General features: G+C 44.2%; 1 protein-coding gene across 7 annotated transcripts in view; it reads right to left on the bottom strand.

Annotated features, from left to right (window-relative positions):
- Positions 1 to 15,686, bottom strand: part of nf1a (neurofibromin 1a) — a 159,907-nt gene that overhangs the window by 7,950 nt on the left and 136,271 nt on the right. For all 7 annotated transcript variants that reach the window (XM_037073420.1, XM_037073437.1, XM_037073429.1 and 4 more), the window contains 14 exons: positions 15,293 to 15,507; positions 14,287 to 14,348; positions 12,023 to 12,164; positions 8,306 to 8,407; positions 7,906 to 8,046; positions 6,914 to 7,040; positions 6,382 to 6,513; positions 5,972 to 6,107; positions 5,070 to 5,230; positions 4,837 to 4,959; positions 4,629 to 4,747; positions 4,400 to 4,500; positions 2,459 to 2,601; positions 2,186 to 2,232 (listed from right to left, as the gene is read on the bottom strand). In XM_037073420.1, coding sequence (XP_036929315.1) covers positions 2,186 to 2,232; positions 2,459 to 2,601; positions 4,400 to 4,500; positions 4,629 to 4,747; positions 4,837 to 4,959; positions 5,070 to 5,230; positions 5,972 to 6,107; positions 6,382 to 6,513; positions 6,914 to 7,040; positions 7,906 to 8,046; positions 8,306 to 8,407; positions 12,023 to 12,164; positions 14,287 to 14,348; positions 15,293 to 15,507 — 1,751 coding nt within the window. The remainder of the gene's footprint in view (positions 1 to 2,185; positions 2,233 to 2,458; positions 2,602 to 4,399; positions 4,501 to 4,628; positions 4,748 to 4,836; positions 4,960 to 5,069; positions 5,231 to 5,971; positions 6,108 to 6,381; positions 6,514 to 6,913; positions 7,041 to 7,905; positions 8,047 to 8,305; positions 8,408 to 12,022; positions 12,165 to 14,286; positions 14,349 to 15,292; positions 15,508 to 15,686) is intronic.

The following is a 15,686-nucleotide window of genomic DNA, read 5'->3' as shown; positions in this document are numbered from 1 at the left end:
ATGATGACAGATACGCTGAGATCCGAAGATGCTTTTGGTGCATTTATTATGTACAAACAGCACAGAGCTATTACAGCGCAGCAAAGATGGATAAACGGAAAAATGAAAACCAGAGGATTAAACAGATAAAAAAAGTGATGAATGAATGAGTGGGTAGTGGTCAACAAAAATTACGGCTACTACCAACCCTGCCTCTCTCATCTGTGTCACAGGTGAGTGCGCACCTTTATGCACACACACTTCCACACGTGCACACGCCCACTCCCACGTGAACCACCGCCTCTACAACACACACACTCTCTCAAGCACACACTGCTCCTCATCTTCATCCTGTATGTCTCCTACACATGTATTTCCTGCTGCCAACAGTTTCTAAATCAAAGTAAAACAAATTAGCTTGCGTGTCAGAGTTAGAATGTTGTTTGAAGAGGGCTTTGGCTGAGATTGGGGAAGACTTAACATCCAGAGTCACGTCTTCTAATTCTGCTGTGATCTGGAGCTGTTTACAGGTGGGAGGATAGCTCAGAGATTACTTGTGAACTTTTGGGAATTTTCCGAGAGTCCAACTTTGCACACCTGAGGGTTGACAGGTGCTGAGGAGAAGACCAAGGGCCAACAAAATCAAAACCGCTGCATATTATCTTAGAAATAACATGATGAAGGTGTGAGAGGCAAAACATTGTCATTCAACTTAATTGCAAGTAAAGTGGACAATATGTGTGGATTCTACTGTAGTCCAATTCATTTTAGCGACAGCATTTTTCAAAATAATAAATAATGATAAAACGTTGTCAGGAGAGATCATAAAAATACCAAAACACTTGAGTGGTGCTTCAAAAATCACCCAGATGGAACTGCTGACAGGAGAACTGTTTTGTGCAATTTATGTAGTGAGGTATTTTTAACCATTAGAGTACTTTCAGCTTAAAATATCACCTCATTTGAAAGCATAGGATGTCTATTTATTAACTGATTCACTCATCTACCAACATCTATTTGAAATGAAACATTTTGCTTACTTATTTACTTGGAATTTACTGTGTCTGACAGAGGTGCTGATCGGGTGGGACACCTGGAGAGCGTCAGGTTTTGCGATTGCCATTTTCAAGGCGCCACATGCAAAAAAATAATTATTAGCATCACAGCTACAAAAATATGCCTGCATTTCAAAATGATAAGCATCTATATTTCATATGAGCTCATTCATGCGTGATTGCGCTCTCCCAGAACTCCCATTCCCCACTCTGGCTTACAGTCATTTTTAAAAATTGCATCCGACTAATCGACTACTGACCAACTTTGGGTGCGGGCCGGCTATAATTTGTGCTACTGTCCGAAAACGGGTTGGATCCTCTAGCTAATTATCAAGCTAAATATCCAACATGCTAGTTAAAGTCAAGGACTGCGGTGGAAGATAATGGTAAAACATTTCCTTTCTCTAACACTGGATTTATTTATGCCAATGTTTTGAAATCAGATTTTTTGTGAATATACACAATAACAAACTGATACTCTTCAACTCACTGTACAGTCAGTCGTAGGCAACATTTTTGTAATTTTCTAACTAATTCATGGCTGCTTCGGAGCGACACACAGACCATCTGTCAGCGTGTGTGTGTGTGAGAGTAGAGGAGCCTCCGAGCACATGAAGCGCACTGCTCCAGGTTTGAAAACATCTTCATTTATTTTTTTTTTCACTAATACAGCCCTGAATTAGCAGTAATGAAGTCATTAAAAGTAATGCAAACAAAAGAGACTGACTGAACGTTGGTATGAGTTGGAAAGGCGGAAATATTTTCACATTCCATAATTAGACTGGTGCGGCAAATTAACTGTGGCAGGCCGCCACAGTCTCGTCAATGTATGGGAAACACTGTTTTTAATTGCTTGACCACCTTAATTGAAATACATTATTCATTCATTTATTATGTATACAGTGTCACAGACAGAGCTGGATACAATGCTGCTCAACTACTAGTTGTGTATTCTGAACTGCTGAGCAATTAATAGATTCAGTATCAACAGATAACCTGCGTTCAAAAGATCCCCCGCCTCAAGCAAACCAATTGGCGGGCTGGTTGCAGAGCTGTCAGGTAATTGCTTAGTAAGCTGAATATTTTCTGTGTAGCAGCCAAGGTGGCTCAGACAAAATGAAAAAATGACAGGAGGAAAGAATAATTTGTACCTTAGAGAAGGGTCCAGCAAACCTCCAAAGTCCATTAAAGCCAAAGCCTGTGAAATTAAGAGGGAGGGAAGTGGTGGAAGAGAGAGATAACAAGGAAGACAGGAGAGGTAGGGTGAAAATGCTTATCTACTCAAAGACACACAGAGTTAACAATTTAAATTAACAGTCACAGCTTTTGGAAAGTTCCTTCTTTGAGCAAAAGACTGTGCCCCAACTGTAAGTCCAATGAAGTTCATGTGCTTGGACAGTACAGAATGTGTCAGCGCTAATTACTTTGTAAATAGGATGGCTGGTACTGGGGGGGTGATTCCTCATGGTACACCACACTCTGGACGATACCGTGGACAGGATTCAGGAGGTTGGTGTCCTGGCACATGGACAGCACAGTGTTGATCTTGGAGTCCAACAGGTTGTGGCTAAGGAGGAGTCATACACACAGACACCTATTGTTTAGTCTGTAAAAGTTATTCTTTATACAAGTGCATGAACACACATTAACTGTTATACTGTGGTATACTGTGAATGAGACTTCTACCTATTGAAAGTATTTTTATATTCGTATGTAGCGTACCGATACTTCAACTAATGGTTCATCTTACATTAAACATTGATGTAGTAACCAGAAAAGCCACATCTTTTAATACCATAGTGAGGTACATATAAGGTGGGTTTATGTTTGGCTCAACAAATGTGCAGACCTTACAGGAAGCCAGTCACACTAACACTCTAAAGTTTGACAGAATGTTTCCTTGTGTCAACGTATGAAGAGCAGCTGCTCTGCCATTTGCCATTTACTCTCCCTAAGGCATACACATCAGACTAGCCCAGGGGTCACCAACCTGGTGCCTGCGGGGACCAGGTAGCCCCCAAGGACCACAAGAGCAGCCCTCAGGCCTGTTCTAAAAATGAAAACTGAATACTGATATTATCTGTTTCTCACCTTAAGTTATTGTTGATAATTATGACGATAATTATATTGTGAGACATCATTAACGTGATCAGTCTTCACATAGATGAGTATCATTAATCATTAATAAACACATATAACTAAAGGTAAACTGAGCAAATGTGTTATTTCAGAAGAGTGTATCAAACTGGTAGCCCTTTGTATGACTCAGTATCCTGGACTAGAGGTTTTCACAGGCTATCTTGAGTTTGTCTCCAAACAGAGGAGCAAGCCCACCAACACGTGATGGATACAACCTCAGTGAACTCTCTAAAAATTGTTTCCCTTCTCGTTACTACCTCCACAACATTGTTAGAAAATCACAAATTATACACTACTGTGTTTTCCATATCGTGTCATTGGTAAGCCAGTCTCAGTGACTGTTACATGGAAACGTGGCTCTTCTTTTAGTTAACCTGTTGAAGGCTGACTTGCATTCTGTGAAACAGTCTGAACAGACCCAAACCCACTGACATAGAAACAAATTCATCTGCAGTAGTCATGGGTGTTTGACGGCTTCAGTTTTGATTGGCTACAGAAACGCCAGCTTTTGGACTGTGTCAGACTATGAAGTTTATCAAAGTAAAAGCCACTGCCTTGTTAATTCCTTTCAATCTCTGTCAAGCAGTGCTTGAACATCATACAGCCGGGTTGAGTTTGAAGGAGAGGCTGAAGTAAGAGATAACTAAAAAGTAACTACCGCTACAATGTGACCGGCGTCCTTGTCTCTACCTGAACCTTGCCAGCTGCTTGCTCAGTACTGTGCATGTGCAACTCTCAACACAGCTGAGAAAGAAGTAAGATGTCTCACTCCTTAGCAACGTTGTTATTAGCGTTCATGATGACAAATGTGACACAAGGACAACACTACACTACAAACACTACATACAAGTCCAAGATGGTGCAAACAGACCCCTGAATAATTGCACCTGATCCAAATTGAGGGTGATCCAAAAAGACTCAAACATGGAGCGACCACCAACACTGGAAACAGTATGCTGCTCCGATATAAACAAGCAGCTATGTGATCAGACCTGGTTTCGAGTCCACTTGGATCCTCTCTGATACCCGATTAGACCACTTACATCATAGGTCAGGTCTCAGGTACTACAAACTGAGTGTACCCATTATGACAACTTTATTAGATTCTAAAAAGAACACAAAGCACAAAGAATTCCATTTCCAAGTATTTCAAGAAACATTGGGAGAAAGTCTGATAGCACATAATACAACCTGACCAAGAGAAATGTTACAGGATGACTACTCACACAACAGGGAAAACCTTTGGGAAGACAACGCTAGCTTCAGCCAAGTACTCGTACAGAATTCGTTGGTCAAAGTCATCAGTGGTATATTTGACCTGAGTAGCCTGGAAAAAAAACAACAATCTGTCAATAAACTGAGTCACTAGCTAGAAAACAAAAAGGGACAGTGTTTGATGACTTTCCATCATGTGCCATTGGTTTTAACTTAGGACCACATAGTGTGTTTCCTCACCAGCACAGTGAGCAGCAGAGCCTGGATCTTTGGGTCAGTCAGCACCTCCTCGTCCAACAGAACATTGGACTCTGATACAGACACCTTGCGAAGGTGAGAGTTTCCAATTCTTTGTGTCTCTATAATGATAACATGGAAGACTTAGATTAAGTATCTCCCCAAACAAATTGCATCATATAAGGTGCAGAAGGAAAGATTGTACTCTCACCTATTTCATAGTCATTCTCTGCTACACGCCTCATCTTGGGAGGTGTGGTAATACCCGACTCCATCTCTGGTCTCTTTGGTGCTTTAGAGTCCGATATGAGATGATCAAAGCTCTTCCTAGTGCCTAACAAACACATTGAAAATTTGCAGGTTTAACATACTAATTTTGCTTTACAATGCTCCACCAAAAGACAGATCAACATGCACTGCACACGCTAAAGGGATAAATCATACCCAAGAGCTTTTTGGTGTTGGCCTGTGAGGGCTGACCCATGTCCAGGCTCATGGACTTGCGAGTTCGTGGGCTGATCTGGCCCACCGTGGGGTACTGATGGGCTGAAAGGTAGCGCTCTGAAACCTGAGGTGACGTCCACGGCTGAGTCTCTCGCAGAGTTCTGACAGGAAAATGGTCAGGTTACAGATAACAACTTGAGGACTCATTTAAAACCTAAAACCTGGACAACAGATGACAGAAACCCATCTATAACACACAGGGATTCTCACTTCTTTTTAATCTTACCTTGTCAAAATTATCTATGAAAGTTAAACACATTTATTGAAGAGAAGTCCATTTTTTATTAGTTTTATTTGTCTGAATGACTGAAAGCTGAGGACAATGCATCAGTGCTTAAAGATGCAAAACTAACTAATGGCTACTTGCTAGCCAGCTAGTAACAAGACTAGTTTACAAGTGTCTGGTTTCAAAAATGTAGCTGAATGTTTTTTCACGTTTAACTTCATAATCATCAGAAAATATATTTTTTGAAAATCTGGGCTATAGTGGCAAAACAAGAGCAGGGGTAGGATTATGAAATACTATGGAAACAAACTGACTGACCTTTATGGCAGTCACTGTGAGGTCAAACCTATTGGCTTTTGCAAAGGGCTCAGTTACAAGAGAAGGAACAGCTGGACACTCCTATGTTGTGCCATGCTCTAGACTGAGCATACAGGAGAGCAGGCATTTGTTCAAACATGCTGTGTACTTTAAACTCTTACTATGCAAATTGATCAGAGGTATTGTAGCAGTAAAACAAACATCCTGCAAACAGAAGTCTACTTCTTCAAGTGGGTAACTCATGTGCCTGCTCATCATTCAACTACATAATTTTTATACCTTCTGTTCACTGCCTCACCTGCAGCTGGGATCAGTGATGTGACTGGAATAGGTGTCCATGGGCACTGGGTCCATGGAGAGGTCAGAAATCAGTAGTGACTTCCTGTGTTTTAAGCTGCAGCGACTTCGGACCTCCTCAGATACAGTGAGCAGTGCTGCACACAATAACAACAACAAGAGATTATGGTCATCATCAACAGCATGCAGACCCAACCCAACAGGTAATGGTTCATGGACTCGCTCTACGTTTATACAGAAAAGGCCATCAGGTGCAAGAACTGACTGGATGCTGCCTACTGATAATGTTGGCATTACAATAAACAACTCTTGTCCAGCTTTTCTTTCATAGCAGAAATCTCCCATGGTGTTATGTGCAAGCAGTGTAGATGTAGATTTATGTATAAAATTGCCACTGAGTGTGTTACATACCAGCCAGATAGGCCACACTATGGGTGTTGACCTCAAACTTGTCACATTTCAGATGCTTGCTGATGAGCGCCAACAGTGTGTGCAGGATTCTCACTGTCCTCGCTACTGTTGTGGGTGATGGGTGTCTATAGCCTACAGACACAAGTTAGAAAGTTAGAAAGACAAACACTCAGGGACAAGATGCTGAACCAGATCTTTTCGGCACATCTGCATTAAAATAATCAGAGACAAACTCCACCCACAGGTAATCCTACATATAGCACTTCTCAGCGAAACACTACCTGAAGTTCACTGTGGCTTCTGTCCTGAAATACTGCAGCTGAACTGAACTATGTGCATAGATTGAAAATAAGTCTCTTAATCACACTGACAGCAGATTTATCTGTGTATTTACCATTGGTCACTGTGTGTTCAAACAAACTACAAACTGTATGTTACTGATATGAACCTCTACAGCTATTGATCCTAACATACTGTACTGAATACTGAATGACTGCCTGCGAATGCTGATCTCTATTAGCAGCTGCTTTACCTTTGAGTAGGTGGCCCACCAGTGCAAAGTTGAAGTTGGCACTGAAGTTCAATCCCACAAAATGATCCATCTGCTTGCAGTGCCATTCTAACGGACGCCTGATCTCCATAAACACTTCTTCTGGACTCTTGAGGAGAAGAGGGTGGTTGGGTCATTGTTTAAAAAACATAAAAATACAATTTTTGCACATAGGTAGGTCTCTTCATGGGTGAGTCTATCCTTATGAAGTTCTTCTTCTTCTTCTTTATTTTCTTTTTTAGAAGAAATGACTTTGTGTCCAGTCTGTTAAAAGGGGCTATTGTATTTCTGATATATTTCACTGTAAGTAGACATCTGCAATCATTCTTACTGTAAGAGGTAGCTAGTCAAGGCAACTTTATTTATATAGCACCAAAAACACACTTCAAAAGCTTGTCAGAGTTGCATGTCTATAAACATTCTCAGTCACCCAGGCCACAGTATATCTAGTGCTCTCTTGACCACACCTCAGCCTGCCCAATCATCCTCCTGGATCCAAACTCTCACATATACTTTGTAATCTGCTTGTCTTGTATAGATATTTTGCCATTGGAATCTGTGTATGCTGTGATTTTGTTGGTCCGTTCTGTACATACGACATCTACTACATGTCTGTCCATCCTGGGAGAGGGATCTCTCCTCTGTGAGGTTTATTCCATTTTTATTCCCTTCTACAAGGGTTTTTGGGGAGTTTTTCCTTACTCTCATCAAGCTTGTCATGCACTGTACAGGTTGTTAAGCCCGCTGAGAGAATGTGACTTGAAACTGACTTAATATTATTTATATATGGGTTAGGTGTAGGGTTAGATGGTATTGTAAGAATGAGTCTGTACAGTACATATGGATTTAGTGTGAAGTCACTTTTAAAATACATGGTTGCATGTGTCCTCATGTGTCTCAGTGTGGTGTGTTCCAAAACCAAATGAGAGAACCAAATGATATTGTTCTTTCTAGATTGTATAGTGTGTGTTTACCTTGTCATTAAAGACGCGCATTGTGTCCAGTGTATGGAGGTTCTGCTCCAGCAGTGCCGTTCCAGCAGAGTAAAGGTTGACTTCATCCAGCTGTAGCACAGCAACTGCCACCCAGAACAGAGCTTTGTGCATGGGAGACTCCTGCAAACATACACATAATGTGTACTAATGAGCTGCTGACTATTCAACTAATTAAGAAGTATTTTTGTAATTTAACTTGGCATTGATATTCCACAAAATAAGACACAGTTATGATGACTGTTCCTATTGAGAAGGTGCCATTCTTCTGCTCACCAACTAAACATGTTCTCTGCTAAGCTTCAACAGAACACTGAGAGGAAAGAGAGAAACAGAATGTGCTTTTGCTGTGCCTAGAATTGGATCTACAGTGGCTGTATACCTTGCTGAGTAGTGGCTGCAGCTTGGTCAGAGCAATGACTGTGGCCTCTATTAACACTTGGCTGTTGTAGTTGTCCGGCCCCTTCAGACAGCTCTCCAGACCCTGACGGAAGGAACAGGAGAAAGAAGTAGGGATTATACCAAATCTGTGACACAATACAACAAAAAGAAATACTTATCAGGAAAAAAAGGGGTTTAAACTGTGTAGTCACCATACTGATTCACTGTTACATACACCAAAAAATTCAAAGTAATGTACTACACATTATATTCATATTAAAAGTCGTGTTTTCAGAACAAAAAGTGAGAAGAAAATCTCTAAAGTTTTGGGATCATAATCTTTTTATCCAAAATCCACTGGATAATGTCAGAAACAGATAACCTCACAGTTACTACGAAAAAAGAAATACACAGCCATGATGATACACACAGCTCATAGGAAGAGGATTATCATTTGCAAAATAAAAATAATCATTACTGTTTATGGCATGTCTGGTTCACTGCAACTTCACAACACAAGTAAGGCTATTTTTTAAAAATATATTCAATTCATATTCGTGGTGGAGGAGTTTGAGCACCCGAATGATCCTAGGAGCTATGTTGTCCGGGGCTTAATGCCCCTGGTAGGGTCTCCCAAGGCAAACAGGTCCTAGGTGACAGGTCAGACTAAGATCAGTTCAAAAGCCCGTGATGACAGAGCTAAGATCGAGGATGCGTACGTCGCCCGGATTGGCGTTACCGGGGCCCCACCCTGGAGCCAAGCCTGGGGTTGGGTCTCGCAGGCGAGCGCCTGGTGGCCGGGTCTTTGCCCACGGGACCCGGCCAGGCGCAGCCCGAAGGAGCGACGTGGGCCCGCCCTCCTGTGGGCTCACCACTCGCAGGAGGGTTCAGAAGGGGCGGGTGCGGTGTGATTTGGGTGGCGGTCGTGGGCGGGGGCCCCGGCGACCCAATCCCCGGATGGTGACTCTAGCCATGGGGACATGGAATGTCACCTCACTGGGGGGGAAGAGCCTGAGCTGGTGCGAGAGGTTGAGCGGTACCGACTAGAGATAGTTGGGCTCTCCTCTACGCACAGTCTGGGCTCTGGAACTGAACTCCTTGAGAGAGGCTGGACTCTCTTCTATTCTGGAGTTGCCCGCGGTGAGAGGCGGCGAGCTGGTGTGGGCTTGCTTATAGCTCCTCGGCTCAGCCGCCATGTGTTGGGGTTTACTCCAGTGAACGAGAGGGTCGTTTCCCTGCGCCTTCGGGTTGGGGATAGGTCTCTCACTGTTGTTTCGGCTTATGGGCCGAACGGCAGTGCAGAGTACCCGGCCTTCTTGGAGTCCCTGGGAGGGGTACTGGAGAGTGCTCCAACCGGGGACTCCGTCGTTCTTCTGGGGGACTTCAACGCTCACGTGGGCAACGACAATGTTACCTGGAGGGGAGTGATTGGGAGGAACGGCCTCCCCGATCTGAACCAGAGTGGTGTTTTGTTACTGGACTTCTGTGCTAGTCACAGTTTGTCCATAACGAACACCATGTTCAAGCATAAGGGTATCCATATGTGCACATGGCACCAGGACACCCTAGGCCGGAGGTCAATGATCGACTTTGTGGTCGTGTCATCTGGCCTCCGGCCGTATGTCTTGGACACTCGGGTGAAGAGAGGGGCTGAGCTGTCAACTGATCACCACCTGGTGGTGAGTCAGATCCGTTGGCAGGGGAGGAAGCTGGACAGACCTGGCAGGCCCAAACGTATTGTGAGGGTCTGCTGGGAACCTCTGGCAGAACCCTCTGTCAAAGGGGTCTTTAACTCCCACCTCCGGGAGAGCTTGGACCTGATCCCAAGGGAGGCTGGGGACATTGAGTCCGAATGGACCATGTTCTCCACCTCTATTGTTGACGCGGCTGTTCGAAGCTGTGGCCGTAGGGTCTCCGGTGCCTGTCGTGGCGGCAATCCCCGAACCTGGTGGTGGACTCCGGAAGTAAGGGATGCTGTCAAGCTGAAGAAGTCCTACCGAGCCTGGCTGGCCCGGGGGACTCCTGAAGCAGCTGACGGGTACCGGCAGGCCAGGCGAGCGGCAGCACGGGCAGTCGCGGAAGCAAAAACTCGGGTCTGGGAAAAGTTCGGAGAGGCCATGGAGGAGGACTATCGGTCAGCCTCGAGGAAATTCTGGCAAACCATCCGGCGCCTCAGGAGGGGGAAGCAGTTCTCCACCAACACTGTTTACAGTGGAGGTGGGGAGCTGTTGACCTCGACTGGGGATATTGTCGGGCGGTGGAAGGAATACTTCGAGGATCTCCTCAATCCCACTGACATGTCTTCCATAGAGGAAGCAGAGGCTGGGGACTCAGAGGTTGACTCATTCATCACCCAAGCCGAAGTCACCGAGGTAGTCGGGAAGCTCCTCGGTGGCAAAGCACCGGGGGTGGATGAGATCCGCCCTGAGTACCTCAAGTCTCTGGATGTTGTAGGGCTGTCTTGGTTGACACGTCTCTGCAACATTACATGGCAGTCGGGGACAGTGCCTTTGGACTGGCAGACCGGGGTGGTGGTCCCCCTATTTAAAAAGGGGGACCGGAGGGTGTGCGCCAACTATCGGGGGATCCCACTCCTCAGCCTCCCTGGGAAAGTCTATTCCAGGGTACTGGAGAGGAGAATTCGGCCGATAGTCGAACCTCGGATCCAGGAAGAACAATGCGGTTTTCGTCCAGGCAGCGGAACACTGGACCAGCTCCATACCCTCCGCAGGGTGCTCGAGGGTTCATGGGAGTTTGCCCAACCAGTCCACATGTGTTTTGTGGATTTGGAGAAGGCATTCGACCGTGTCCCTCATGGCATTCTGTGGGAGGTGCTCCGGGAGTACGGGGTCGGAGGCCCTCTGTTAAGGGCCGTACGGTCCCTGTACGAGCGGAGCAGGAGCTTGGTTCGCATTGCCGGCAGTAAGTCAGACCTGTTCCCGGTGCATGTTGGACTCCGGCAGGGCTGCCCTTTGTCACCGGTTCTGTTCATTATTTTCATGGACAGAATTTCTAGGCGCAGCCACGGGCTGGAGGGGATCTGGTTTGGGAGCCACAGGATTTCATCTCTGCTTTTCGTGGATGATGTGGTCTTGTTGGCTCCTTCGAGCCGGGACCTCCAGCATGTCCTGGGGCGGTTTGCAGCCGAGTGTGAAGTGGCTGGGATGACACTCAGCACCTCCAAATCCGAGGCCATGGTTCTCGACCGGAAAAAGGTGGTTTGTCCCCTCCGGGTTGGGGGAGAGCTACTGCCTCAGGTGGAGGAGTTTAAGTATCTTGGGGTCTTGTTCACGAGTGAGGGAAGGCTGGAGCGTGAGATTGACAGGTGGATCGGTGCGGCGGCCGCAGTAATGCGGTCGTTATACCGCTCTGTCGTGGTGAAGAGAGAGCTGAGTCGAAAGGCGAAGCTCTTGATTTACCGGTCAATCTACGTTCCTACCCTCACCTATGGTCATGAACTTTGGGTCATGACCGAAAGAATAAGATCCCGGATACAAGCGGCCTGAAATTGTGGGAGGAGTCAGCAGGAGAAATTCATATTTAGTGGGCCGCATGACAAGGAAGTAAACCTGGAAGCTTCAAACTTGTTCTCATTGGACTGAACTGTTGCCATCTTCGGGTCTGGTGTATAGATCTGCTAGAAATCTATGACTGAACATGTTCATGGGTAATAGCATAGGTTTGACAGAGAGGGTTGTATAAGTGAACGTGTGCTCACCCGATCTATGCTGAGGAGAGGGCTGGCCTTGCTGAGGATTCGGATGATCTGCTTTATCTGGCCATGGCTCACCCTCTTGCTGATGCAGCCAAAAACCACCAGTGCTCTTGGCTGGAGAGATGGGTTGTACTGGAATGCAAACCTGGAATCAAAACACACAGACAAATACATCACCGATTCTTGAGACTCATCCCAAGAAGAAAAGTGCTAATTCCGCTGAAAACGAAGAACATTTAAAGTGTACAATATTTACATATTTTTGTTTCGAATTTTGTTATTTATATGATTATATGTCAGCCCAGTACCCACAAAAACAGTTGGCCCAGAAAAAAAAGAGAACAATGTTTTGGTCCCCGACATCAGATCCATCCATACTTACAAAGAAGTGTCGATCTGTGAGGTAAGAAATTAACCAGTTAAGAACAGTACCAGAGAGGCTGACCAGGTTTTTCAGTCTATTTAATAAAATGTGATACTACTGTACTGAAGGCAGCGGTTAGATCCAGTGGTACCAAGACTCTGAGCATATGGTTATCCAAGTTGCACCTGATGTCATTTAAAATCTTTAAAAGGGTTGTCTCTGTACTGTGGTTTGTCCTGAAACCAGACTGATACTTCTCTAAAATGTTATTTGCGATTTAAAAATCATTTACTTGATTGAGGCTAAGACTTTTGTAAATCAAAAACTCTGAAAGCTCACTTTTCTAATCATAGACGCAGAGAGTCCTAAGGTGTTCTGAGCAGACTTTTACACTTGCGGTTCTTGTTTTCGATGTTAAAGTCGTTCTCTTATTTGTGTGTGTGTGCGCTAATGAGGGGCAGTTAGATGGAGGTGTTCTCTTTCCTCTTTTGACCAGCGATCCCAGATGTGGATGAGGGTAACTATGCTTCGTTTGGGGAAGCTTTGGGTGGGGGGTTTGTTTGTGTATTTGTTAACTGTTCATGTTATTGTTTTTTGTTTGGGACTGGCTGCCAGACTGAATGTTAAGTTTGTATCTCATTTCAATGCAAAAGGTACCATATGTGAATAATGATCAGGATTTCATGTCCGTGGTCTCTTGGAACATAGGCGAATTAGGTCACCCAGTTAAACGAGGCAAAGTTTTTTCGCATCTGAAATCATTGAAATCTGACATCATATTTTTACAAGAAACTCACGTTAAGGCCACTCAGCACAAGAAACTCAGGGCTAATTGGATCTCACAGGTCTATCAGTTACCATTCACATCAAAAGCCCGAGGAGTTGCCATTCTCTTCCGGAAGACTGTGCCTTTTCGATTTCAATCATCTACAACCAACCCAAACGGCAGGTTTATAATTGTAACGAGACATATCAATTCATTCCCTGTTACATTAGTGAATATATATGGGCTGAACACGGATGACCCAGCTTTATTTTGTAAGGTGTTTGATCTGATCCCAGACAATGACTCAAGCCACAAAGTGATAGGGGGCGATTTTAATTGCTACCTGGACCCATATTTAGATGTCTTCTGCCCCCCGCCCCCTAACATTCTCACTGTATGAACCCTTAACAATTTGTTGAAGACAAAGAAGGTGGTGGATATTTGGCGACTGCAGCACCCATCTGATCGGGATTACTCTTTTTATTCACATGTACACAGATCATACGCAAGGATCGACTATTTTATAGCCGATTCAAGATTAATTTCTAACATTAACCACACTAAATATCACAACATAATTATTTCCAATCATAGTCATGTTACTCTTAATCTTAGATTGTGTTCCTCTAGACAAGCCTATAGTTGGCGTTTTAACCCTTATCTTCTTGAAGATCAGGATTTTAAAACACATATCACTATGCACATATCACAGATCCTAGACACCAACGACAATGGGGAGGTCAATGACACAACACTGTGGGAAACACTCAAAGTGTATATTAGAGGGCAAATTATTTCTTATGAAGCAACACTGAAAAGGACTCAGCGAGGCAGACTGTTGCTGTTTTTGTTTCTCCGTGGAAAGTCAATGCGGGGGGAGGGTAGAGCCCACTATGAACTATGGGAGCCCATGGGGAGTGGCGGCGGAGCAAGTTAAAGAGAAATCAATCTTATTTATTTTTAAATCGTCGTAAACCACAAACTCGAATTAATCGATTTTACCAATTTATCGCCCAGCCCTATTTTAGATTTCTTAATATTAAACTTTTTCTTTTCAAAATTGAAACAGTGACACACATTCCATAATGCACGTTCATGTTCCTAACAAAGATGCATGAGAATGGAGGAGGTTCATACTTCTGTGCGAGCTCTGTCCACTGGTCTAACCACTTGCAGGCGGGGATGTCCCTCATACAAGCCTGGAGGAAAAAAACATTTTTAATGTCACAGATTTGTTAAAATAAAAAATAAAAATAAGTTGTCAGTGTGTTGAAAACACAAGACCCTACAACCTCAACAGGACAAGATCAGAGAATACCACATTTGGCTGATAACCTCCCACACAAAGTCTCCTAATCAATCATTTAAACTGTAGCAGCTTAATACTGATAATAGTGATTAAGAATTGCTTGCTGCATTTCAGCCTTGTTCCATTTCTTTTTTTTTTTTTTTTAGATTCAAATTAAGCATTTAACAAATTAAACAGATTGTGGTAAATTCTGTTGTCCCAGAGTACTATAGAGCCCCCTAAGCGTTATATGTTTTAAAACTACATTTGTGTTCCCTTGCAGTACTGTTTTCCTCCAGAGCCGCTCCTCATTGTGCATGTCTCTGGGCTTTTAAGAGCTGACAGCCTACCAGCTGACCAGCTCTCCACTGCCATCCCTCTGCCATCCTGCCTGTTTGCTCTACCTAACAAGCCCAGAGCAACAGCTCACAATCAGCTGTATCGCCTGCTGTTTGGTGTACCAACCAGCCAAACAACCATGAGAAAAGCTCAGGCACAGCTCCCTCTCTTCCTCTAGTTCTACAGTAGGACTACCAGGGTACATATAGGTATGGACACAGGAGGACATCTGAGATCTGGCACTTGGCCATGGATCATGCCATGCTGAGTGTAACTGATGCTCATTATTTCCTAACTGTCGCTAAGGGGTTAATGGATTATGACCTTATTGCCCCATCTGTAAACACAAGAACACCTTTGCTCTTGAGAGGTAAAACAAAAGTAGTCCTAAAAAAAAAAACAGAATTCATAAACCTTAGGGGGCTCTGTAGGATGCAGACACGTTATTCATGAAACAAATGTGTTGGGGAAACAGAGAAGTGAAAAACAGAAGCTGATTTGATCTTTTCTGCTGACCTCCATGATCTCCAGTAATGCCTCAGTAACAGTCTCCAGGGAGGACAGGGCAAATGTCTCCCTCTCATAGGAGCCTGGTGAGAAGGAGCGGTCTCTGTAGCTGGAGCGGAAGGCGATGACAGCGGCTGACTTGACTTTGCTGATACCAAACAGCAGGTAGAACTTGGGCAGGGAGAACTCAGTAAGGCTCAGCCTCAGAACCTGCTTTGTCTCCTCTGAAAACATTGAACACAGCATCCAACATACATTTTTATAGGACACAAATTGCTTGCATTTTTTGTATGTGCGTCCACTGTGGTGCCTGTTGCCCATTGCTAACTATAGTTTGAGTCTGCTTAGCTTTCAGAATGTCTCATGTAAGTCATCTATACCATTTCAGTACACACTATGAGTG

This window comes from Acanthopagrus latus, chromosome 2 (assembly GCF_904848185.1).
Source record: "Acanthopagrus latus isolate v.2019 chromosome 2, fAcaLat1.1, whole genome shotgun sequence".
Lineage (NCBI taxonomy): Eukaryota > Metazoa > Chordata > Actinopteri > Spariformes > Sparidae > Acanthopagrus > Acanthopagrus latus.
This window is presented reverse-complemented; position numbering and strand designations above follow the sequence as displayed.